The sequence below is a fragment of the Oxyura jamaicensis genome, chromosome 14 (assembly GCF_011077185.1).
Source record: "Oxyura jamaicensis isolate SHBP4307 breed ruddy duck chromosome 14, BPBGC_Ojam_1.0, whole genome shotgun sequence".
In the NCBI taxonomy this organism is placed as follows: domain Eukaryota; kingdom Metazoa; phylum Chordata; class Aves; order Anseriformes; family Anatidae; genus Oxyura; species Oxyura jamaicensis.
Window position 1 is genome coordinate 17,490,629 of NC_048906.1, and position 27,344 is coordinate 17,517,972.

At 36.9% G+C, this 27,344-nt stretch overlaps 1 protein-coding gene and 1 non-coding gene across 10 annotated transcripts in view; both read right to left on the bottom strand.

The window, feature by feature from the left end:
* Window positions 1–217: 217 nt before the first annotated feature.
* TRNAT-CGU lies at window positions 218–289 on the bottom strand. The gene has a single exon. It is a non-coding gene; the product is annotated as a tRNA-Thr (tRNA).
* Window positions 290–5,955: 5,666 nt separating this feature from the next.
* Window positions 5,956–27,344, bottom strand: part of MRTFB (myocardin related transcription factor B) — an 88,564-nt gene continuing 67,175 nt past the window's right edge. For 8 of the 9 annotated variants that reach the window (XM_035339653.1, XM_035339649.1, XM_035339646.1 and 5 more), the window contains 9 exons: window positions 26,926–27,066; window positions 25,129–25,376; window positions 23,357–23,510; window positions 20,228–21,235; window positions 17,939–18,094; window positions 14,942–15,100; window positions 14,507–14,644; window positions 13,348–13,408; window positions 5,956–11,384 (listed from right to left, as the gene is read on the bottom strand). In XM_035339653.1, coding sequence (XP_035195544.1) covers window positions 10,846–11,384; window positions 13,348–13,408; window positions 14,507–14,644; window positions 14,942–15,100; window positions 17,939–18,094; window positions 20,228–21,235; window positions 23,357–23,510; window positions 25,129–25,376; window positions 26,926–27,066 — 2,604 coding nt within the window. In that variant the 3' untranslated portion in view covers window positions 5,956–10,845. The remainder of the gene's footprint in view (window positions 11,385–13,347; window positions 13,409–14,506; window positions 14,645–14,941; window positions 15,101–17,938; window positions 18,095–20,227; window positions 21,236–23,356; window positions 23,511–25,128; window positions 25,377–26,925; window positions 27,067–27,344) is intronic. The other variant, XM_035339655.1, reaches the window with a different exon arrangement.

The following is a 27,344-nucleotide window of genomic DNA, read 5'->3' on the forward strand; positions in this document are numbered from 1 at the left end:
GGGCTGAGGTGCGGCCGAGCTCCTCCCTCATTCATTGCGGGGCTGGGCAGCCGTGACCAGGGCCACGGCGGATCCTCAGCGCCTCGCCCGCTCCGGGAGCGTCCGCACAACCGCAGTTCGCTCGGCGCGGAACAATTTGTGATGGGGACGGGCTCCGCCACCTTCGCCCAAAATGATCAGCGGGTGGAATAACCCTCCGGAAGGCGCGGACCCACCGAGGCACGGACGGGGTTCGAACCCGTGATCTTCGGTTTACGAGACCGACGCCTTACCACTTGGCCACCGCGCCTGGGTTGCGAAGGCTCACCCGACACCTTTCTATCACTGGTGCCGCTTCCGTAGCTGTGCGCATGCGCGGGCACCTGGCGACTGTTGAGCGTTGCACGAATGGGTGCGCGCGGCCGGTGCCGTCAGGCACCGTGAGGGAACAGCCGGGGACTGGGAACTGAGGTGGTGTGAGGAGACCTGAGAGGGCTCCTGGGACGGCCGCACCTGCCGGGTCCGTGCTGCAACCGTTTTTTGTTTGTTTGTTTGTTTTTAATTTTATTTATTTTATTATTATTTTCCTCTGCCGGGAGATGGCACTCTCGTATTAGTTAGTTTAGAAGTCAGTAGTCGTCCTCGGCCCGAATAAAGGAGCTTGGAGAGGAGGAAGAAAAAGCGGGACTAAAACGTTCCTCCGCCGAGAAAATAAGCATAAATGCAAACATTAGCATAATTAAACGGTAAATCGGGAGATGGGACATTCAAGAAGAAATCATAATGATCTTTTCAGTAGACTAAGAAGAAATACTTGATTGGGTTTAAAGAAAGCTTCTGTTCTTCATGAGTGTAACTTCCTCAGTGCTTCTAGAAAGAAGAATATTAGTATCTATCTAAACAAAGTGCTGCTTAAGGACAATTTTTAGGAACAATAGTTTTTTATCACTTATACCACAGACAATTACACATTTTAAAATCCAAATGAAGTTTTTATGTTGTAGTCTGGGTAGCTCCTAGATATCAATTAAGAAAAGCACACCATCACCCCAAAAACAAGAAAAAGAAGCAAGCAAACAAACAAACAAACAAAACACAGAAAAGCCACGCACACACACACACACACACACACAAAAAAAAAACAAAAACAACAACAAAAAAAAAACAGCCCACTTTATTTTTAAAAGAACCTGGGGGGTTGTGTGGCACTTTTGATATGGTTAAGCTAGATCCCTAACATTATTCCCAAGCCTCTTTCTCTATTGGCAACCTTTCAGTGGTGGCAGGAAGTACCAACAGGTGTGGGGTTTGTCTCCACTCTGGCTCTGGAATAACTGTTGCTGAGCCCACCCTGGCAGTTTTGCAGTGGGTTGGTGCAGACTTAAGCAAAACACAGGCCTCGTATTTCTCCCCCGTGGATAGTGATGCCTTAACAAAAACCAGTATGTCTGAAAGCGAGAGTGAGATCTCTCTTTGGGAGAGTCCTTGAGACCAGAGCATTTGACACAGCGTTCCTGTGTCAGTGCTTTACCTTCTGGGTTCTTTGGACACTGTGGCTTCATGACTTCACCCCCTTCAAGAGGAGACAGAGTGGGACATCCTAGAACGATGTTCTTAGAATTACCTTCTAGGGCAGGGGGCTTGCTGAGACAGACCTGCTCACATTAGAGATTAATCGAGAGGACTCACGTGCTTTGGATCTGTCAGATAAGAGATTTCTGATTCTTCATTCATTCTGCTGTATGTATGGTTTCTGTCTGACTCATCTTTTTTATTATTATTTATTTATTTATTTCTGTTCTTGGTGTTCCAATACATAGCTACAAGTACTTGAGGTGAATAGTTGGCAGAGGACTAGATAGATTATTGTCTACTTACTCCAGTCTTTGTTGTCTGTTATCTTGGGCTATCATATCTTTAGGATAGAGAATATTTGATTAATTTTGGAAAGTTCTCTTGTAAGTGGTTTCTGCTCATGTCTCATTTATACTTTTTGGAGGGTTTTGCCCAGCACACTATTGTAGTGTTTCTCAGGATTTTGATACAGGATCTCTTCGGTGACAGATATTATCTAATTTTTGCTTAATTCCAGCTACCTTAATACAGAAGTTAAAAGACTGAATCACTTTATACTTCTATTTGAAAGTGTCATTTATGCTGGTCATTACCCTTGTTTGAGCTCTGTGTTGAAAGCCCTTATTATCTATGCTGGATCCTCCTTGGGGCGCTTACTGTTCTGATAAAAGCTGCTTTAAAACATAACCCAAATTTACTAAAAGAAAGTCTTTAAAAGTCTTTAGAAGGCTCTGACACTGAAAAGATAATGTCAGAGATTTTGCAAAAAAAGAGAAAACAGCAGTTTTTTTTTTTTTTTTTTTTTTTTTTTTTTTCCTTATCCTTCCTAAGCCTCATTCTTATGAAATGAAGATGTTGCTTTAGGACAGATCTTTGTTGTCTATTTTACTGTACAAGACTAGGGCTTTCTGAAAAATCTCCCTGTTCCAAGGAGACAGGGGACAACAGTCACGCAGTATTTGTGCAACTGTATAACTGTGTTTATACGCTGTGGGAGGTGCTGCTATGCTACTCAGTTATCAATTAGTGGAGGTCAGACTTTGTCCTCGCTTTATAAAAGAATGTTTCTTTACACTATTTTCACTTTTAATCAACATCTGTTGTCTTGGAGGAATTTAAGAACAATGAAGTGCTATGGCACAGTAATCCAGCAGTCCCAGTTCTGCAGAGAAGGCTGGAGACTCATTGCCAGGTAATTTGTGGGTAAATTTGGTTGTTTCCTGTCTTGCTCTAGAATGACAATATTGCTGAGCTCACGCAACAGTTAAAGGGAAAAAAAAAAAAAAAAAAAAAAAAAAAGCTACATCTTAGATTTTCCCCTTTATTTCTTCGATTCTCTTTTAGGATGTTCTCAATGGGGTTGTAGACTAGGTTGTAGACTACATTGTGGCGCATGGGGTAACGTGTGTGATTTCTTTCCTATCAAGGAAAAATCCCAACTTGAGACAGTACAAATGTTCTAAGAAATCCATAATTTTTAAGCACTATTTTTATAATACACAACCAGCTAATAGGCAGAAGTAGATTGCATTTGAAGTTGTACAGAGGAAAGGTTCTTGTGTTGACAGCCATTTGTAGAGCATGGTCTAATATATTCAGTTCTAACAATGAAAGCCAGGCTTTAGCTTGTGGAAGAAGTCAATTCAGCGTGATTGCAAACTTCATCAGCCCTCCCCATGTTGGTGTTTACTCTGTAACACTAAAAGGAGCACAGTTTGTGGGGGAGGGTTATGTGTTTACAGATCTCTGTAACATTATCAAAATACTAAATTGCCAGTTGGGACCCAACAAGAGATTTATCACCAATACACTCAAACTATTTTACTACTAATTCTCCAATGCACAAAGGCGTAATGAAAAACTGCTGCTCTTGTTTTCCAGTGTTTGTGTTTGGAGTGTGATACCTGAAGGTGAATTTGTGGCACATATAGCCTAAAAACTTTGAGTGATTTAAGTTCATACAGAAAAGGTATTTTACAAAACTTACAGGGCATATTGTTCATTTTTATGGATTACTTCCATACTGATAGTAGATGTGGTTGTGTAATAAATCCTAATGTCATCAGCATCAAACAGCCTGTAAAAAAAGAAATGGTGGGTGATCTGTTATGGAGATTGCCACATGGAAATATCATAGCAAAAAATGAAGCAGCTTCATGATGAAAATAATTGTGTGCAGATTGAAAAGCTCATAGCACTTTCTCCTGAATAAATGCATAGGGCTGTTTGTTCTAAAACATAAGCTGAGCAGAATACAAAATGCAAATATGAAATCCCACAATCTAGCACATCTCAAAAACTTTGGAACATTTCAGGAAAGTCATGAATGAAAGTTGGTATAGGCCTGTCTACATCATGGAACACTTTCTAATCTTTCCTGTGACTTACCGTTTTGAAATATCCCTTATTTTCTCATAGGATAGACTTACACTTTGTACTTACTTGGGTTTTAGAAATTCTTTTATGTTGTTCAAGAATTACAGGTAGGTCCTAACCAGAAGAATGGTCCAAACACTATTCTATTCTTGTTTAATCCAATACTAGTACTATAAAGTGTCTTGTAGCTGATGAGAACACCCCTGTAAACTTACTTGGGCATTATTTCTATCAGTGACACTATGACTCAGTTGGGAGCAGAAGTCTGTGCTACAGGTGACATACAATCCAGTAATCTGCAGTTATATTTATTTTAACAGCTTTTGACTTAATTCTATGAGGCTTTAAAGGTTCATTTGCATATGTAAGCAAAATGTTGCAGTAACAGCTAAGGTTACACTAACAGTCAAACACACACAGCAGCCTACCTGGGGAATGTTCATAAGCTCGTCCGGTCTCACAGGCACAGCTTTGTAAGAGACAGTGCTGTGGCCTGATCTAAGCAGGTCATTGGAACCAATCCCTCTGCTCCAGGGCAGTGACATGCCCGAGGCAGCAATCATTCACAAAAGGAATGGGCACCGATCTAATGCCTCCTTTGTTCTGTATTTTGAGTTGTCCTTTTTCTTCCCTGAAAAGCCTCACTTGGAGGAAGAAGCTGTAGGTTTTTCCTTCCTTTTTCACCCTGGCACTGTGAGGCAGAGCGGTATCAGTGTCTTCTCACTTTTGCTCTAGCTTTTACACCTGACTCAAAGTCAGATTTAAAATGTGTTTAAGGTGCGTGGCAGGTTTAAGATGCATGGCATATTGTTTCCCTCTCTACCAGAAAAGGATGTGGACTAATCCAAGATTATCTTCAAGAGAATTTTGCAAGAGACTTGACTCTCAGTAGCTGACAAACACATGTACTAGAATCATTACCCATTCTACTTTTTTCCTAGTCTTACCACAGCTTCCTGACTTTTGATGGATTTTTCTTTTTATGGGATGTGTTTAAACTAGTGCTTGTTCAGTGATCTTTTTAGTACTCCCACAAACAGTCAATGCATACATTATGTAATTTTAAAGTCTGCTCTGGTGCTAGACTTCAGAGGACTTACATGAAAGGCTATTTGGCTCATAATGGAAAACAAAAAAAATAGGAAACATACAAAATTATTCCATACATCTGCAGTTAGTATGCTGTCAGAGCAATTACCAAATGGTTACTCTTTGGATAGCCCAGGAAATGTCATTTGTTCCAAACTGTACTTACCTTCTAAAAATTACTGTGTAAATGTTGGAATATTTTTTGAAAACTTATTTTTTGAAGACTGGATTGAGCCAAAGAAAAAGTCATTTTTTAGTGAACTAGTAAGTAGATGAGGTCTGGGGGATGGTGAACCTCAGCAGGTGCACATCATGAAAGTGAGATGACAGTAAGGACTGTATGGCGCAGAAGCTGTATAAAAGGTCATTGTTTACAATTGTTTTAATTTTTATGAAGCCACTTCATTTCAAATATATTGAAGAATAGCACAGGTCCAATGTATGCATTACATAAGATAGTTTGGAACTCATACATAAATTGGGATTTTTTTTTCATGACAGAAATACTGAATAAAACACTTACTGAAGGTAAAAAAGCTTTGCCTATTGCTTTTGTCCTGATCTGTTTGAAGGAAGTTAATATCTCTATAAATCAGGGTATCTGCAGCAGGGTTCTTACCTTACATTTTATTGAGACAAGAATAAAACAGAGAAGGAGTTAACATACTGGTATTGATTTTTGAAAATAAACATAAACTTTGGAAGTTCAAGACATCTTTATTCTTACAGATTTTGTCTGACTTTAAAGACAAGCTGTCAGGCTTTTGGAGTTTGTTGTCTAAGTTTGTGGACTTCGAGTCCAGATTCCATTCTCATTCCTTTCTGTGAGAAAGGTACTGGGAAGCATAGTCAAAATGTTTTTGACTCACAAGAATCAAAATTTCAGTAATTATTAAAATGGCATTTTTTGCTTTTAGTAAGTAAGCACAGACAGAGTTTTCATTTTTTATTTGAGACACTTAGCAAAAATGCTGAAATATCAAACATTTCCTCAGTAGCTACAATATTGCCACTATGTACAAAATATTTGATAAATGTACTACACATATAAAAATACAGTATGCATTACATATATACAGTACAATGTGCAAAACATATGGCATTCAAACATATGGAATTGATTTTAGGGGTGCAAACAGCAAATATGAAGGCATCGTGGTTTCTTATAGAAAGGCAATACATAAACTGATGCCCTGATTGCCATAATTTGCATTTAGTAAAGTAGTGCTTAAATGAATATGGCCCTAGAAACAGGTATCTATCTTCTTCTTTTCACAAAATGAGATGCTAAGACATAGTTATGACTATGAAAATAAGAAGAGAAACACCTACTAGGGTTAGCGTTATTTCTACTGCAAGCAGTACTGTGAAGAAAATCCTATCTGGAAAAAAAGCCTGTGCTAGTACTTAATACAAATTTCTCAAACAACAAAAACAGATCTGTACTGTTAAACATCAAAAACAGCTTTGAAAATTATCTACATCCTTAATTTAAAAAAAAGTATGGGTAATACTTCCGGGGATTTACTTTCCTATGCTTCAAAATACAAAGTGACTCCTTTGGCAATATAAATGGCAATGCTTTGGTTCCTATTTAAATTTTTATATTAGTATAATTTAATTTAGACCATCTTTTGAATATCTGAACTGTTTTTTTTTATATATATATATATAAAAATAGTGTGATTATATAGTTGTTAACCATTCCCTGCCTCTTAGTGAGAATTTGCTCTCATAGCTAGAATGGCTTTTTTGGCTAGATTTCTAAAAATGCATTCATGCGCTTTTAAGTTAAATGTCTATATATTCAGTATTAGACACTACAGAATGATGTAGGTGTCTCTCTTTTACACTTTATATATATTTTTTTTTAGCAAGTAAAAGGAGTATTTGAGATTATTTCAGGTTTTAAAGGATACTCTTTATTGGCCATGTATATACTATATGCATGTACATTCCACGTATCTCATGCAAAATAAAAACCTGTACTGTGGCCTAGAAATCATCAAAAGGCAATTTAAGAGACCACAAAATAAAGAGATTCAACAAAATGTTTACTAGAGATAAGTGGAAGATCTTTTTTTCCAGTTTTAATAGAATTTGCTCTAAGTTTATAATATACTGAAGATGCCATCCAAATAATTGTATACATCAGTGAGCTTTATTGTGTTTTGATTACATAATGCCCTTCCAGTTAATTGTATTCTGTGATTGCATTTTCTCTGCCTTGAAAACAGTTCAACAGCTTGTGCTTGGTTTCCAATTATGGTGCCTACACTTTTCAGGCAACTGAATGTTTGAGATTATGTAACTGAAACTTCTGTTTTGATCACCTGCTTCCCTGCAGATAAACCCTGTTGGTGAATTACCTTTAAAAGAAATTTCAGTATTAAGTATTGATTGCTTCTAAAAGCTGTGGCCTCAGTTTTTTAACGGGCGAATTCTGCAAGCCCATACTGCTGGAATAGACCCTATATTTCTGTAAAGAACAACTGCATAAACTGATTTTATTCTCAAATGCAACTGCTAAATTTACGTCAACTATTCCTTAACTATTTGTAACGTTAAATAAAATTTTGACTGTAAACTTAGTTGCCTTAACTAATTCTGTATGGCACTAAATGTGCGTAACAAATACCATTTCTGTATTAAATGCAGAATGCTATTCTTCTTGATTAACATTAGCCCTGCAAAACATGGCCAAGCTTTCTCCATGTCTAGAAGTGTAAACACCAACTTTTGAATTTCACACTGATAAAACGGTATTCTTAATTACTTTGAAAGCATTTACTAACAGCACATTTAATATTACATCCTCTGTTAGCATATTGCAGCCATTTTATGGCAAATTTAATGCCAGTGCATTCCTTTGCAACTGTTCTCTTAATGAGAAATATTCACTTCTGTACAGTCAAACTGCACAGTCATGATTACATTTCTAAGATGTATTGTATTTGTATTACAAAAACTGTCATGTAAAACATGCACACACAGAGATCTAAGCAAAATCTATTTCTGCCATAACCAGCGTATATAACTATGGCAAATATATCACATTCCAGAACAAAGTCTACAGCAAACCATTATATATAAGTTTTTAATACATAACCCTGAAATATACAAAAAAAGAAAAAAAAAAATCACACATTCCCTACACTAGAGTATTTGTACTTTAAAAACTAAAATGATCCCTTAATTTTTTTAATTATTATTATTATTTTTGCAAATTCACTTTTAGAGTAAGAAAGCTATATTGTACTGGTAACAACACATCTCAGCTGTTTTAGTTTATTTCTGCACATAGATTCCTATGGATTAATTAACATTCTACACTGCCAAGTGAGGATAGTTTTGTAGCAAGATGACTTTGCCAGTTTTAAGCAATATTTACATGCACTTAAAAAATGACAGTACAGTTGCTCTAGGTTAATTTATCCTCTAGCAATAAATTTACTTGCCTCTTATTTAAACAGGAGGCAGGGTCAAAAAGGGGTCATTCTAACCATACATACATGTAATACATTGATGGTACTGTAGAACAATATAAATTTCATTCAGAGTTGTTCCTATCAGACCAAGAGTCTTTAATTCTTATTTTAGTAACAGCTGAGGGCACTTAGTATCTCAGAGTATTAGCTCCCTAGATAATATGATGAAAAGGAATGCAAAAAGTTGGATCTATATGTCTAATGTTATTAAAGAATCATACAGCATCAAAATTTAAGGCAGACAGTCCACACATGATATTGTACTCAAGTATAGTAGGCACAGCAAGAATGGACAAGACAATGAAAGACAAAAGTCTTTCAGCTTTTGTAGTTGAAATCTTGATAGATTGTTTTTCTGTCCTTAAAGTAAATCCTGGCCAGTAAAACTACTGAAGATATATAATGATATAAAGTGCAGGTGGCTGATGGGATGCCACTTGAAACCCTCAATCATTGATATAATTCAGTAATTTATCTGAAGTCAATGGAATTTTCTAACATCGGTAAAACAGACCACACTGGTTATCTGGAGACACAGAACTTGCAGATAATTCCACAAAATTTTATGACAAAAGTATTTACTTTGATATTAACATGATTTTTTTTTTTCTTATCTGTTACAGATTACTAAGCAGTTAAAAGGTACTTTTTGTTTTGGTACTGTTTGATACATTTTGTTTCTCCAATAAGTAAGCAAAAGCTTCATGCCATTTCTAATTTTGTTCCTACAGAACTTTGGCTTTTGAAGTTTGGTGTTGAGGAAAGTGTTCTGAAATAAGATCAGTTTTCACACTTGAATACATACTTCCTTTCAATTGTTCATGAAATAGGGGACTGTTTCCTTTTCTCTTAATTTAGAAATTCCTTCATGGAATAATTCAGATTGTATTTGATTATAAGCCTACGTCATCCATGACAACATTTAACAGCTATCACCTGAGACACAACTATGGAATTCTGAAGTATTTTGCTTATACTAGCTTTTTTATTATTTTTTTTCCTGACTACTTTCATAATAGACTGAGAAACAACAACTCAGAGCTTAAAAGTGTATTTCTACGTGCTGTGCTATGAGGTAAGAACTTTATTTCCACTGTTGTCTATATGTATGAAATATGCCTTCTCGTCCCAAAAGAGTATATCCTGATACTGCTTATTTTCCTTTTATAATTTTCTGTAAGTGTGTGCTATTTAGGATTCTTACTGAGCAACTTCTGTTTAGCCTCCCTGATGCTATGTAGTGGTAGACAAGGCTATTCAATAGATACAGATTGTTAGAAATGATGGTTGTCCTGTCAGTACTGTCCTGCAGCTTGGCCTGATCCTACAAATATCCTTCACTGAGGGCATTGGGACTGTTCTTGCACAGATGTTTGCAGGATCATAGAGCATAACCGCATTAATTAAACTTTTCTACTTCCTCCAAATCTTCTAATATGCTGAGATACTGTATTCAATGAACTAACAAATATCCTCAATGACAAATTAAATTAGGATATTTATTATTTTCATTATGGTAATCTGTTGCTTACAGACCACTGTTCCCCTCTGTTCACATAAATAAGCTATACAAAGTTTAAAAGAGTACACAAACAACTGTCTGATATACACATTAAAGCCTAGCTATTAAATCCAGAACATTGCAATAGAAAATTCAGTGTTCTCAATATTACCTGGCCTAGCTACAGCGGATTTCTTGCAGTTACACTTAATATCCCTTTGGATGCAGTTAAATTCTTCCCTCGTGAATAACGAATGGGGGAAGAGTTTTAAAAACCACAAAACCAAAATATAAAAAAACTTGAACAAATTTAGAGACTAGAGATATGAAATTTCACTGAACCAGCCAGTGCTTCTACTTGCCTTTGCCCTCACAATTCATTTTGAACCTGGCTCAGGCTATCCACAGGAACAATGAAGTGCAGTGATACCTCACCCTCCTTCAAACGACATCTCACTGGGTCAATAGAGACATCTGAGTCTCACTTTTTCTTCTCTAAGATTATCCACATTGTTGTTCATTTAAGCATTACAAATTCAGAGACATAACTTTTCATATATATTTGTGATGAGTTTCCCATGGGGTACTTCTAATCAGTAAGCACAATCATCCTTTCTTGACTTGTGAAATACAGCTTTCAGAGGGCCCTGATCTGCATTAATGATAGGAACATAAAGTAATTCACCATTGTAAACTTGAACATCAATAAGGAATTACTTTCAAGCATTTGTTCTTCCAAACACTGCTATCTTAATTATCTTAACTGCAATCAGAATAGTGTTATAGTGGACCTCTGCTGTAAAGAGATTTGCAGGTCACATTCTCATTGGCTATAGCTTAATCCCAGTGCAACTGCAGGTCTTGTGGATCTAGAAAGTCGGTCGAAAACACACTGGGAGCAGTAGAACTGAGAGGGGTGAGTCCAGACGAGGAGCTGGGCATTGTAATGTCTAGCCATTCCATATTGTCTAAATTTGTATCAGGAAGGTCAAGAGATAAACAAGAATTATTAGTGGTAAAATGTGGGTCAGATGTTTCCATGGGTGAATGAGAGTGATCTAAAATGCTGGAGTGATTAAGCAGATCATTCTGGAGGTCTTCAATTAAAGAAAATGACTCTCTATCTTCACTGCTGCTTGTCAATTGAGGAATTTCATTACCTGAAGTTAAAGTTCCATCCAAGAGGGCTTCAAGCTGATTTTCCAGACTTATAGACAAGCTGGTTGTTGGCTCTAAGGACACAGGAGGAGGGGCCATTTGGATTTGGGGTGGGGGGCGGGATATCACTGTGTTCACTGGCATTGTAGTGATGTTGGCTGTTACTGGTCTCATTTTCGAAATGGGAGATGGTTCCTCCTTTATTGGAAGGGAAATCTCTGTAATAAAACAAACAAACCAGAATTCAAAAAAGATATTGACATATATTTTACAACTTCTACACCTTTTTTGCCCATTTTGAGATGTACCTGCAGTAAATTCAATGGAGTAAGACTCATTTTGCTGTTCTGATAGTACAAACACTATGTATACATCAGATACTCTGTGAACAACAAAATATTTTAAAACCAATTCTGGAGTTCTGCTTTCAAGTAATACTCCAGCTGATGAGAATACTTGTATCAATGAGAAACGGAATAGTTCTCTAGCAGCTTTACATCCTTCATGTTTATAGTTCTTCTAACTAGGATAATTAGAGAACCATCTATTTCCCTACATAGGAAAGAGTATCTGAACCAATTTTCAATTCCATACCTGTTTAATACTGTGTCTGCTGTGATGAATTAGTCTAAGAGATCATTTAATGTGATTAGGATGTATTCATAACTGATTCTAGAATTTGAAAACTACTCTTCTGTCTAGAAGAGTAATTTAGTGGTAATAACAGTAAAAGGAAATAAAGCACGGTAAGTTCCAATTAATTCTTACATGTGAATGGAGTCCAAAAATAAGATTAGGTCTAGAATGTTTGATAGACAAAAATATGTGAATAAATCCTCTAGCACAGATGATGTTTCTGCCAACAAAAATGCACTTGACCATATATTTTGTAACATTTTCCAAGGAAAATGTACATTTCTTATATCTGTGTGAGAGCATCTATAAAATGATTGCTTAGTAAAGGCAAAACATTAGGAAATTAACCTTCTCAATCTCCTAAAGTACATTAATAAACTAAAAATTTTTCAATGTAGAACTTGCAATGTAAGTGCAATAGCCCTGAATACTTATTTCCTTTTTCATAAGGACAATCAGAAAATGTTTTTGCTTTTTGTGGCAACTTGGCAAATACAGAGCAGATGCTACCTTAAAATCAAATAGGTTTAGTAATGCTGTATTTGAAGCAAATACTTAAATAAGCATGCTAATGTTTCATACATCCTCTGTTTCAGAGGTACAGCTTCTTCGAACTACTGATGCAATGTTTTAATAAGAGCACTGAAAGCATTTGTAAACTTAGTATGAGTTGCTCACTGCGCAAGCCACTTATCTTACACTGTCACTGTCTACTCTATTTTCTTCAGCTGACTTTGCAATTTGCTTTGAAAAAGAGAAAAATACTTGGATGTTTAGAATATGGCTAAAATCTCCTCATAGCCTACAATCAAATCACTTATGTCCTGGCATTCACTGCTGTCAAGATCTTTACAAGACAGTAGTACAAAACATTAAGTTAATTGAATTGCTTCGCACCAGAACTTTTCCCAGTATTTAATGGCATCTTAGTCTACAAAGCCTAATTATGCCTAAAAGCCTCCTGTATAAACTGCAAAGCTACTTTATATATTGCTTTGGTTATTTCACTTCCTTACTGATAACTGTCTTATTTTAACTAACATAGAAAGATGTTGCTCATTAATGTCTCTATGTAGTTCATACATAACATTTCATTAAATATAACCCTGTGTTACCAGCTCTAAATATCAAAGATAGACTACTGGAAAACAAGTAGTATCAACATGCTTTTGTTCTTCCCTTATTGTTTTTATGGTATAATATCAGTATAATATAGACTTGTGCAACTTTTTCAATCTTTATAAAGTATGTCTCTGCTAATGCAAGGTCCTATTTTAATCACTTGAATACTGCGTGGATTACAGAGAAAGTCTGCCTGGGCTAATTTGCAAGAAGAGAAGTTCCACAGCTGCTTGACTGTATGTGTTTTAGCAAATGTTTTCGTTTATAGGTAATTAACACAAACTTTCAGGAATAATCACTTCATTCAGACTGGATACCTCCTGTCACTGGCAGAATTCTTTCCTTTCAATCTATTGATTACAGTACTGAGTTTTTATTATGAGGTTTTAAATCTCTCTATCACACAGATGTTACTTGGCTTACCTCCACTCTTGATGAGAATATCAAAAAGATCATCCATCTGCTGACTGTGTGCACTGGAAATCTGTAGTGCAGGAGAAAAGGGTTATTCTTTTTCATGTAGTATTTTTCTAAGCTGATTGATCCTAGCCTCTCTAAGTAGTACCTAAGTACTAACCTATGATCAAGCCCAAAATTCTTCTTATGAAATTGTCAGTCTAGATAATAGAGAAAGAGTTTGGAGAGATACTTGTAGAATTCCTCTGGTTGGTTTCAGTACAAAGGAATAGGAAAAAAAAAAAATATGAAAAGCAACACTTTCATGAAGGTAACCTAAAAGAGACATGCAGAGAACTAGGGATAAGAAGGGGAATTGCTAGCCCTGTTTTGCAGAAGGGGAATATTCAGAATAGCAACTAGACTATAGGGGTACACCCTGAACTGTTTTCTCTAAGAGACAACTTGTGAATAACCATCATATACGATACAGTTTGTACCTTTTTTTTTTTCTTTTTACATGCCAGTAACATATTAAATGACATTAGATATTCATGCTTCTGTCTGAGTGCTTGCCACCACAAAAATAGCACACAATACAAAGTCAATATGAAGTTATCTCTTTTGGGATAATTCTGAAATGCATGAAGTTAGGGATGCTCATTAGCTTTGTTTGCAACTTTCTTCCAACCTGAAGGATATCACAGTAAACTGACAAAGCACCCTGTAGGATTATTCACCAAGCTCACTAAATAAAGCCTCCTTTCAAGCAAGCATGTGTGTTCAACTGTGTATATGTTTCTGTATGTACGTATAAACACACTCATGCACGCATTTTCCTCAAGGTTCCTTAGTTTGGGAAAGTACTTTTCAATGTACTTTCTAAGTCTGAAATCTGGGTATCATACATCCTTGAAATAATTCCACTGAATGTCAGTTATTGTTTAGTAGCAATAGCAGTGTTATCCCGATTATATTTATCATCAGCTGGATAACCTAAGACTTACTTACATATCTGTTAATTTCATCAAAAAACCATGAATCCTGCAGTTAAATACAGTTATGAGAATATTAAGAGTACATTAGAAAATCTTGATGCCAAAGAAAAAACTGCAATAAACTAAGAGTTTGATAATTCTGAAGAAACAAAATACTTTTAATCAACTAAACAAGCAAAAGTAACTACCTCACGGTGAGATGTCTGAATATTTCGGGTCTGTTTTATAGCCTCTTCATAACGGGGGGGGTCTTTTGTCTTGGATACTGTGTTGTTGAAGAGAGATTGCTGAACGATATAAGGCTGGGCTTGAGAAGGAGAGCCAGGCTGCATAAAATTAAAAAAAAAAAAAAGTCTAAACATACATTTTAATGGAATTGAGATGTATCATGTTGTACAGACTATAGTATTCTGCCATACCAATCTAAATATTTACAAACAACAATAGTATAACATGAGGGATAAAACAAGTTTTTACTTTCTCACACATGATACATAAACACGTGTATCATTAAAACATACAAAACATTACTCCTCCTTGAGAGAACTGCAATATATACAGTCACACATTAAGATGATTAATATAAAAGTGAACTTCATGGAGTGTAGCTGGACTGATCTTACCTTACTAGGAGTAGCAGGTCCATTCTGCACAGACGGAGCCTGATTGCTGCCAGTATGAATGTTAGAATTTGATGTTTTATTAATAAAAGATTGTGAAGGTGTTGTAACTGGTGCAGTCTGATAGGAAAATACTGTATTGGATGTGGTAGGTGGAAAAACCTGTAAAGGATTAATATATCAGTCTTAGTATTTTTAATAGTTAATAATATTGGGTAAATGACATTTAATGAAGTTTAAGACTTTTTTTTTTTTTTTTTAAAATCCTTGCTTAAATTCCCTGTTAAGGGGATGTTATCTGTACCTGTTCTTCCCTCCAGTGGATTAATATGTAAATCTAGAGCTATTATTCTTTTAAAGAAACTTTGTGCCATGGCATGCTTTAGTCATCCCTGATAAGTAAAATATTCTCCTGTGATCTTCCAGGAAGCATGATGTAGTGTAATTTAATTTTTCTGATATACATTCAAAAGAGTATGGAACAGTTTAATACATTGTGCATAACTTCCCCACCTAGTGGGTAGTCACTACAATGAACCACCTTATAGCCCGATAAAAATGAGAATAGAGTAGTTCAGTTGGAAGGGACCTACAAAGATCACCAAGTCCAACTGCCTGAGCACTTCAGGGCTGACCAAAGGTTCAAGCATGTTCCTGAGGGCATTATCCATGTGCCTTGTGACCACTGATGGCCATGGGGCACCAACCACCCCCTAGGAAGCCCACCCTCCCAGGCAAGAAGTATTTCCTGGTGCCCAGTCTGACCCTCCCCATGCACAGGTCTGAGCCATGCCCTGTGTCTCATTGCTGGTTCCCAGAAGAGACCAACACCTCCCTCTGCGCTTCCCCTCCTCAGGGAGCTGTGGAGCCATGAAGCCGCTGCTCAGCTTCCTCTCCTCCTGACCGGGCAACCCATGTGCCTTCAGCCTCTCCTCACAGAACATGCCTTCAGTCCTTTTGTATGAGGCAATCTGAGTGCATGACTGTTAATTCAGTTTCATTCCCAGATACCTTTGTGACAAAGGTGTGACAAATCTGTTATCAGGGATGGAGATAAGGTTAGGAAAAGCTCTGTGGAGTGCAGCCTGAATACCAAATGAGGTCTGGTCTGAGAGGGATTAACACAGTTTGTTGGCCATGTGGATCACCTGTGTGAAAACTGTGGAAGGATCTCCTTATTCCTGAATTAACCCAGGAACCAGGGCCACTTGGTAGCTAGAATGTGGAGAGACACCGCAAGTATGTAGCAGCATCCAAGTGGAATAATCAGCTGGCTTGCATAAAAATCTGAGCTGCCTGAGAAAGTCTGGAGGAATTTGAGGGAAACTAATTCTAGAAAACAACTGTTGATGGAGGTGATCGTTATCAGGAAGACTAACTTCACTTAAAAATGTTAAGTTAACAAACAGCATTACTCACAGTTCATTAGCTGGAATGGCCCAGTCTGCTTGCTGAAACACCTAAGACTCAGAAACGCAAACAGCGATCAGGTAGAACTAATGCTGAATGCATATTACAACTGTCTTGATCTATTGTACTACATTGGTGTTTTCCATTCTGATGTAAAAAATCATGCAGTTACACTGTCTGGTTTCCTGTGTAAGGAACTGCAGTAAATGTGAGCAGACCAGCAGGACAGGCCGGCTGCTCAGCTCTAGCACCACCAGATGCAGGCTGAAGCCTGCTGGAGTGATCCAGCACGGTGTTCTCCATGGCAACTGTACTGAACGGGGAAAAAACAGAGGGTACAACTCCTGGGTATCTCCTGCAATCACTTCCACGAAGTCCTTCATAGCAAGTGAAGCAAACTGCCAGTCTCTGGCCCAAGTATATGCCTGAGGATGACTGGAAATTTTCTATAGGGGAACTGTCAAATTACCAAAATAAGGTTAGCCCCTTACCAAATGCCAGACAGGCTGGAGGAAGTCTGCTTTTTGGGTATGTGTCAGTCAGTTTTGACTTCAGTAGGGTAACCTCATTGCCCATTAAACAGCTTTACCCAGCAGCCTGGAGAATGATGATGCTCATTTAGCTGTGTTCCCCTTTACTAGCAAGCTGTCTAGAGAGTGGCAGTTATATAAATTACCATCAAAATTACCCTCCTCATTTTGAAATTTTAATAGTTTCTAAATTATCTTTCTTTGGGGCAGTCAGGAAAACCTTGTTCTCTGAAGTCATAGAAGCCATAGAGACCACAGCACTGATAACGAAGCCAAACCAATCTCTTGGTTTCTGGATGTGGCTCAAAGGAAGAGAAAGCTATTTCTTTTGTGGTGGTTGGTGCTGGTATCAGTTACCATAGGAACATGACTGGATTGGCACTCAGAGCTGTGCATCTAGTGCTGATAAACATCCATTTTGGAATGGGAACTTTCAGGGCTGATAGTATTGGATATAGAGGAAGAGCAGGATCTCTCTCTGCATCGTTCCCTGCATTTCTCTAAGAGAAGTATCCTAGGTATAGTGGGTTTTTGACTCACTGGACTTGCTGTCCCCAGTATCTGACTCCATAGCTTTCTTCATCAGTAAGGATGAAATCAACAAGGAAAGGAGGAGCACTAGAAGGAACTCCTGAAAATGAACGAAGATCTGTAGTTACAGATAAAAGCTTCCTCTGAAGAGCTGCCTACCAGAATCTTCCATTTTGAGCTGGTGGCGAATAGGAGAAACTGACTGGAATAGCTAGTATATTGCTTGTGCCAAGCATAAGGAAGAATAAAGTGAGCGTGTGCCTTAAGAATACCATTAAGACCAAAAAAAAAAAAAAGTCTTTAGTCTTGTATATTTATGTGCAGCTGAAAATGCAGTCCTACAAGGATTGAAATTTTGGAAAGAGAATGAGTTATTAGCCCATGTTATCACAAGAAAAACATGGTGCAGAGATCTTGAGTGACTTGATCATTTGTATGTGACACACATGACCAAAAAGACTGTAAAAACACTGCCTAGAATTAGAATACACAACAGTACATCGCTTAATGCTTATTGCTATCCACAAACCTTTCTGATTTGTTGGGTCTGACCAAGTGCATGCTGCGTGATGGTGTTTGGTTTTGATTGTGGAGTATGCATCTGAGGTGCTGTCTGGCCCAGGCCAGAGGAAGGAATAGGAGCAGGTATTTGTGATGGGGTCTGTATTCCAGCTTGTGATTGAGCCTAAAGGGCGAAGATAAAATATTTGCATTATTTGTATCTCACAGTAAATTACGTGATGTAAAAAGCTATTCTATAGGTTATGCAGAATATCTGTAGCATTTATTCTAAGAGGTATCAATGAGAACTGTGTACAGGAGACAAAATATTTTTATTCTGTCTAGTCCTGGGGAGTTCCCAGCTAGAGGGTAGTGTTTATTTTGGTACCAGAGTTTAAAAAAGATAAAGACAAACTGGAGAGGGTCCAGCAGAGAGCAATGAAAATAGCTGGAGATGCAGAGAGCACAGCCAGTAAGAAAGAATTAACTGTGTTTCAGTAACCTGAAAGACAAAACTGATGATGCAACATGACAAGACTTCCATCACATATATAAGTTGTTTTAAGAAGATCGTTGTACTTTTAGTGACCACTGCAGTTTTTAAAGGCAAGACGTGTCTGACTTTAAGAAAGAGCATTTGCATTGGAAGCTAGGAAAACTTTCTGCAATAGCAGTGAAGTGAAATACTGGAACAAGCTGCTTAAGGTTGTTAGAGAATTCTAGCAGGATTCTAGAACAATTTAGACAAAGATCTGTCTGGGTGGGCAGTTACCAGGAGTAGCTCTTACACTGTAGATGGTAGGGTCCAGCCCAATCAGAACTTTAGAGCCCTCACATGTGTTGCTAAATGTGATGGCACACATGCTAACACAAATCCCTGACTCACAACATGCCAAAGCAAGCACACGCTGGCACTGAAGAAGTGCTTTGCTGGCACAGTAACCATGAGGATTGCAGGGGATTTCATCCAGTTAGCAGGCAATATCAGTGCCACGAGGAGGTATATCCTTCATTCTACCACAGGTCACGATGTTAAACTGTTTCAACCTGGACAGATATCTTATAGCTCTGCATTTATATCCTATTTGGGTTTATGCTGTATTTATTCTCAGTGATACTACCTTATAATCAGCCTAGTAATAATATTTGTGTAACCATGGTTTCTGTTTATAACTCCACTGGAGCGCTATAATCTAGCATTCCCATTTTTAAATGTAATGAGCCCTCACCACACAAGGAAGTTTGAACACATTTTGAAAATAGGTATATCTCAAAATAAAATGCTGATTTTTAAGCTGTTTCTTTTGGACGTAAAGTGGTGGAATTTGGAAGTATAAATCTAAAACCACATGCACAGAGGCAGTAGCAGTATACAGTTGTACTGGGTCTGGCTGGGATGTTAACTTTCCCTGCAGCAGCCCATACAGTGCTGTGCTCTGCACTCGTAGCTAGAGCAGCAGTGATATCACACCAGTGTTGTGTCTGCTGCTGAGAAGTGCTGGCACAGCATCAGGACTCTCCATGACCCTCCTAGGGGGTGGGCAAAAAAGTGAGAGAGAAACATCACCAGGGCAGCTGACCTAAATCAACCAAAGGGATATTCCATACCATATGATGCCACACTCAGCAATAAAAGGTGGAAAAAGGAAGAAGAGGGGAGGGGGTGGGTGCTTGTTGTGAAAATGTCTGTCCTCCTCTTGAACACCAGCTACGTGCATTGAGGCCCTGCTTCAAGGACGTGGTCAAGCATCGCTCATTTGTGGGAAGTAGAGAGTAATTTCTTTCCTCTGCACTTCCACATAGCCTTTACTTATTTCGTTTAGTTATTCCCTTCCCCCCTCCCTCTTCCCCTTTCCCTTTTTTCCCTTTAGTTGAATTGTTTAATTAATAATAATATTTCCTTAATAATATATATATATATATATTTTTCCTTTTTAATTAAATTATCCTTATCTCAACCCATGAGTTGTTCTTTCCTTTACTTCTTCCCCTCCTCATCTGAGGAGGGGGAGTGAGAGAGCGGTTGTGGTGTTCAGCTGCCTAGCATGGTAAAACCACCACAACAGTAAGACAAATACTATTCAAGAAAGAGAGTCTGGGAAGCCTAAACTCTTTGCAAGATTACAAAGAAAGCAAGTACTAGAAGAAGTTATAAACAGGTTGGCTAATAAATGTTACTAAGCTTTTATCTAAAGCAAAAACAAGACTAATTATTACCGGTGAATCTTACAAACAGCACATTTATCTATCTATATTAAATTAATATAGATAAATATTGACATGTAGTTTGCAGGATGAAAAATGAAAACACTCATACCTGTAACTTTATATTTCCAACTGGTAGCTGCACTGAAGTGGTAGAATTCGGTCCCTGGATAGATAGTGGAAGGAGTAGTTGTGCAGTTCCTTGGGTAGTCAGTAAAGCTGCAGTTTGTGGCTGCCTCTGGGGATTAACATAAAATTGAGAAATGGCATTCTGAGGTTCAGCTTTAGCCACGGGTATCTCCTGCTTGATAACAACTGCCTTTTTGGCAATTGGATTCTGGCCACTAGTGTATACCGATTGTCCTAAAGAATGACTAGCTGCAGATACAGATTGGCTTGTGCTCAAGCAGTCAGTAAGAGCATTTTCATCCTTGACAGCAGCACTGAATTGCTTCTGTTCCAAAGCAGCTGAGTTACCAGAAGTCTGAGAGTGTTGCTGTTGTCCCCTCTTTTCAACCTCAAGTTGCATTTTCAGTACCTCCACAAGTTTTTGCTCTTGTTCCAGTTTCCTTTTGAGCTCTTCAATCTGTTTTTCTTTCTCTTGAAGCTTGCGGTCCTTTTCTGCTACATCAAACTCCATGCTTGAGATGCTTCCACTGCTGCGATTCTGATTATCATCACTTGTATTTGCTCTTAGTGGTGAAGTACTTAAGAACTGGGATGGAGACATCATGGTCATCACTTCTGTGAAAGTATCTGCCATACTTGTATCATCTGTGCTTAGATTAGATTGTTCTGAAGGAGAGGGAGATATAGGCAAAGGAGAGCTAATGTTTTCAGCATTTACCACTTTGCAGCCAGGTCCAGTAGTTGTTTTTTCTGAAGGAAAGCTGGATACCGTATTAGCCACTGTTTTATTTAGTGTTGCAACAGGAAATGCTACAGCCACTTCCCCAGTGATACCTGTGGCCCCAGTAGTAGTAGTTACTGTAACAGAGCTAGTAGTAGTGACTCCATTGTTATTAAGATCTTGATATGGTTTCAGACGCTCAATAAGATCTGTTTTTGTTCCAGACACTGGTAATCCCCTCAATTTCAACTCCATTTTAAGCTCTGCTACCTGAGATAAAATAAAGTTTGATAGTAAAATAAATAAATAAAATTTGTTTATATATATTTTACCTTATTACATTTTAGTAAGAAAATATATTTTTCAGCATATTCACTAGTTATTCCACCTCTGGGTTCTGACAGTGTACATGATCATGAGCACATTTCCACAACCAGCAACTTACTTTCAGTCGTTACCTGGCCAAAACCTTAGTAGTGTTCAGTTGCTGTACAATGAATAGTTGCAGAGTTACGCTGAATTTTCATACCTATTACAAATTTGAAAATGAAAGCACAACTTCAATTGTGGGCTAAAAACTTCTGAAGAAAAGCTGCAGAAGGTGGCAGCAGTACAAATAAAAACTCTGAATACTAGCATGCTGAACGCTTTTATCACACTACCAAGACAGGTAGATGTGTTTTACCTGAAATTTATCTGGTCATTTGCATGGCTCAGTAGACATATCAAACACAAAAGGCTTTCTTTCTAATTAGCAATTGAATGGTTACAGCTGTGTGCTAAATGGGTTTCTTTCACAGATATAAAAAGCAGAAGCAGTCAAAATTAATCTAATTTCTGATAGAAAAATATCTTCAATCCTTACAGACAACATAGAGTGCAAATGTGTTGAGTGTAAATTAATCCCATTCTTCAAATATGTTATAAACACCTATCTCTAAAAGAAATTAAGGTAGAGTGATCTCAGTAATCTTTCAGTGCTTTGCTGGTCTGTAATTTTGAAGATCTTCATGATTAGGAAATGAAGTAAAGTCATGGAAATATCTGTGCATAACAAGTTTCTAAGAACCACATCAATTTTATATTAAGTATCTGTCCACCTAACAATGATAATCAACTTCCCTCTGGGCTGCCCCCATCTAGTATTCCCTACAGACTTGCTTGAGATAGCATTCCAACTTTTCAGTTTTTCTGCAGTGCATTTCTAAATTCTAAATTATCAGAACTGATTTAGATGACTCAGTATTAAAAACACCACCAGCAGCAGGTATTGCTTAGGTTACTGTTATCACATTAGCAGGAGTACCAATAAATTATGCAGAAATGATGAGAGAAGAACTTTAATCTTTGCAAAGAAAAAAATCAGGCATTAACTGACATGGCTTAATACTTTAATAGTTAGTAACTTAAAGATTCCAAAGCGTATTTCAAACACTGTAGTTTGAATTGCATCTTGTAGACTTATTTAATATGGAATTATTAGCTTTATCTTATAAAAATGCATTACTGTCCTGAGAGTCTCTTCTCCAGAAAACCTCATCTTTTATTCCTTCAAGTTTTTAAAAAATAACCACCTCTCAATAACCCAACGCCTTGGTAAAGGAATAGAGAAATGAACTGCCCACTAGATGTCCCTACTCCTCAAGTTTAGCTCATACGAGTACTAGCTATTGAAAAGTATCTGAATCTAACCTCACTCCTGCCCCCAATTTTCTTCAGATTTCATTTTCACTAGGTCCCTCACAGTATTAATCCTTGTTAAAGTTTTTTGGAAGGAAGAATTGTATGCGGTACATTCACACTAGAATTTAAAAAGAGTCTACAGTTATTCATAACTTCAAGCTTTTCTGAAATTTAGTATTCATTTTCAGATAATGTGCTGAACTCTGATGAGAAAATCTCTATTTTCTCTTCTCTCTTAGTAGTGTTATTTGCACGTAGGCTTTATACCAGTAAGCCCTCTAATATTTATTAGAACATCTTTTCAATTTTATTGCTTAACTAAACCTCTTCACTGATATACTAAAATTACTGTCCCACTGTTAAAATCCACCAGAGGGAAATTTGACATGAAGTACACCTCACAGTTTAACAAAGCTACCATCAAATTACATACTTATACAATGTCTGAAATTCTTTGTCCTCTTCTAATTCTTTGGGAAAGAGATGTCATTGTCAGAGTATGCGCTTGTGAGGAGGCTAAATCAAAACAAATATTTTAAGTCCAGAAGAGGTATGAAAACTTCACAGCTCTATTCTAAGCAGTTAAGAGAAAAATACACTTTTCCTTGTTAAATAATATCCAGGCTTATTCTTGACAATAACAATTTCCATGAAATGACCTCTACTGATGTTTAAGAATAGACATTTATTTATTTATTTATTTATTACCTTCAAGTCATCCAAGCTTGATGGTAGAGGTCCTGGTTTCCTGCTAGGAATATTACTGTTTTGTCTTGGTGAGTTGGCAGCTGATGTTTGTGTATTGTTGTTCAAAGTATTCAGTGGCGTATTCCCATTGTTATTCTGTTTGTCATTCAGTGGCCTTCAAGTGATAAGAAAAATGGGGACAATAATGTTAGTGCTAAATATATATTACATATATATATTTATATATTGTTTTCAATAAGGAAGCTGTGATTCTGAATCTAGCATCTATCAACTTAATATATAAAATACATATTTATTACATATTAAATATTATTCATAAATACACATTTAACATGACTAACATAAAACATTTTTAATAGAACAGCACAGAGAAAATAAAACATATAGAGAATATTATGTTGATATTTTATTTGTAGTTAAACATACAAATTTAAGCTTCATAGTTCTTACTATTATCACGCTATCCCCGAAGGATACCGTGGACTGCAAGATCAGTTTATACAAATTCATCATCAACTAGGGCAAACAGTTACTTTTTTGTTTGTGTCAGCTTAAAAAAAAAATAATAATAAAAAAAATGTTGAACTGTATGGATCAACCCTACATACAGGTCCAGTGTCCATAGAGACAGAATAAGGACCAATTGGAAGGCAGTTTCCTCTGAAGATGATGCGTTTTGAGTCAGCTGTACTCCCATAAAAAGAATCTCATACAAGGATCTCAAAATAATTGTAAAAAACTTAAAAATGCCACCATTTACATTGGATACCATAAATCAGCTCTTTATTTCTTTCAAGTGATTTATGAGGAAACATTTCTGAAATGTCAGTAAATGGAACATAAGAAGCGTGGGGAAGCAGGCACAAATATCTCTAGTCCAAATGTTAGGATACATGGTAATTATAAATATAACCACAGATGGTATCTTCTACTTTTCTAGCCTCACTTGCTGAGGAAAAATAACTCAGCAAGAACTCAATTTAAAAAAAGTTGAAAGCCACTTGAATTTAAGGTTGTGACTAACTCTGGCATGTTACACTAGGAGCACTTCTAGGAAAAAAATGCTGGTCTTAGATGGCAAGAATGAAACTCTGCAGACAGTCAGCTTCTCTTTTGCTAATAATTATTTTTCTGACTGCTTCTAGCTATAAATCAGAGAGTACACTTCTCAGAGTTGAAAGTGCTTAAGATCAACACTGACAGAGTTCATATAAGCATTAGCAATGAGGCTATAGAGAATAGGCAATTTCACCTAATGTAAAGACTTTTTACTTGAAAGCAGCAAAGGTGGCTTATGCAATTGATGTAAGAAGACAATAAAAACACTGAAATAGTACCTGTCTTTGTAAAAGCCACTGTCTCTATATGTTTCTCTTCTGCTCTGCATACCTCTATCAAATTTGAAAGAAAACGGTGACATTTTTTTCTGGCTTTCACATAAATGCCTTTGAGCTTCTTTCACATATGCCTCTGGTTGGAAAACATGCATCTGACAGGTAGGAGATTTGATTTCCACATCAAACTAAAAATAACTTGGACTGTTATAGGCTTATCAGACTTCAAGAGTATTTTAAGAAGAGAACTACCTCATCACTTTGCTGTTAAATGAGGTTAAATAATAACCACACTGATGCCATTTAAGTTTTCTTGGATTCCAACTGTCGATTAACATTTGCAAAACACATCTACTTTTAAGGCAAAAAGTCTGCAACTACTATATATATAATCTTTGTTAAAGGACACTTAGAAAATACAAACAGAGCTTCGCATACTTCAGCGGTGCAGGTAGAATTGCCTGGTAGTTGTAGTGTTGTTGTTGTTGGCTCAGGATCTGCAGCTGCAAAAACAGTTGCTGCTGTTGTAGCAAACGAGCATAGTTGGAGTCCATCTGTGGCTCGTTCTTCTCACCTTTCTGATCAGGTGGAATATATTGATGATACTTCAATTTTTTCACCCTTGGCTTAGGTTCCTTACATTTCTTGCTCCGATACTTATCATTTGGGTTCTTTGGGTGGCTTTGCTATTTATGGATGGAAAAGATTGAAACAACTATCACAGCAGCAAGCAGTTATTCAAGATATAAAGTATACAGCAATGTGTTTGTTTCAAAGAGAGTTGCCAAATACATCTGCAACCCCAATGAAAAGCATTTCTCACCATCCTTGAAGAGTTAATGTACTCGAGCTGTTTTATACTGTGTGCACAAGAAGGGGGCTATCAGAAATTAGTTGTTCTAATATGTGAAATATGATAATAATTGGATATATATGTGTTCTAAATATACTTATCATAATATGTGAACATTCTGTTAACAGATGGCACAAATGAAGCTAAAGGATTCTGCTAATCATGACCTGTCATTATAAAGAGACATTCTTCTTAAAGATTGAAGTCCAAAGCCACTTAGCACGTCATACACGGAAAAGCTACTACCTTAAACTCCGCCTGGATTGCAGGTCAGTACCTACAGGTCTAGATTAAAAGCACAGACAGACAGTCCTAAATATTACAGTATTACTTTAATGGAACTTTCAGCACCCTTTTATCAGCAATACCTGCACATATGGTAAAACCCTCTTCCTTTAAAGCTCTTTGAAATTATTTTGAGTGAAAAGTTAAAGGCAGTTACCTAGTCATACAGAAGGTATCAAAGCAGAAATCCTGCATTGATCCATGCAGAGTTATTACAAAGGTAGCCTGTTTTGGGGATATCTAAATTTTTCATTAAGGTCCTGCAATTAGGTAAGCTGGCATAAGCTTAGATAAATCCAAAGATTCCACTAGGTAACTCCAAATTTATACTACAAATTGCCTATTACAAGCCATCCTCATAAATTTAACTGAGAATTAGTTCCATGTAGTTAGGTAGAAGTCTACATATACATATATATAATCACTACACAGCCGAAGACCTTTGGCAAAGTTGCTGAATGGAAATAATAGACATTGTTCAACATAAACCATTTTCTAATTGTATTTGAAATGTTTTCCATGCTGCTAGCTAAGTCAGTTCAAAAGAAAGAATTAAGTGCACTTTTCCGATCTTCAAATGCAAGGATACAGTAACTTAATGGGGCTTTATGCTCATACAGTAAATGAACTATGAAAATAGTTGTGGAAAAGGAACAATGCTGTTCACTAGTATGGCTACACATAGCTTATCAATGTAGTTGCCTCTGTTCCTGTTAAAGTATTCCCTGTACAAAACTAGATTAGAATATGAATTTCTCCAATAGAAAATCAACATTGCAAAAATCTATTCTTTGTATTTCTCTATGCGTTTTGAAAAACTTCAGTATTTATGTAGCACATAATTCTGCTCGAAAATTTTGGTCAACTGTATTGTAAGACCTCCTGAAATAATGAGCCAGTCCTTACACGTGGTTAATAGCTGATCTTAGCATACCAAATCTTTCAGTCAACAGCACAGTATGCTCTCCTGAACACTGACAGCAGTTGTTGCTGGTTATAGGCACTGTAACATTATTCACTTTTTTTCATTAAATATAGCATTAGAAAACAAAACAGATTAAGAAAAGTCTTCAGATGCCATTCTATTAGATATGTACCTTCACTAATGTTGGCCCAGGCTTTGCTGCAGATACAGTATTTGTGGTCACGGTGGTTGTAGCTGTAGACCATGTAACCTGTTGTTCGATTGTAGGGGGAGTTTTGAGGAATTCAGGAACTGGAGAGGTTAAAGGTGGATACTAGTATTAAAAAAAATATAAGGAAAAAGAGAAACATTAAAAACATCCACCATCTGAACAATCAAAAAACTGTGAAAAGGTTAAGACAATTTATTATCACGTCAAATTTGAAAAATAACTTTAGAAGGAATGGCAAAAATAGGACTTTTTCATGTGTATGTACACAAGTTTGCTATAAATGCACATTTTGGCACATTTCAAATATAGCAAGTAAGAAACTGTTTTCTTACCTTTACTTCTTATTTGCATTTTAACCGTTGCATCTTAAACGTATCCAA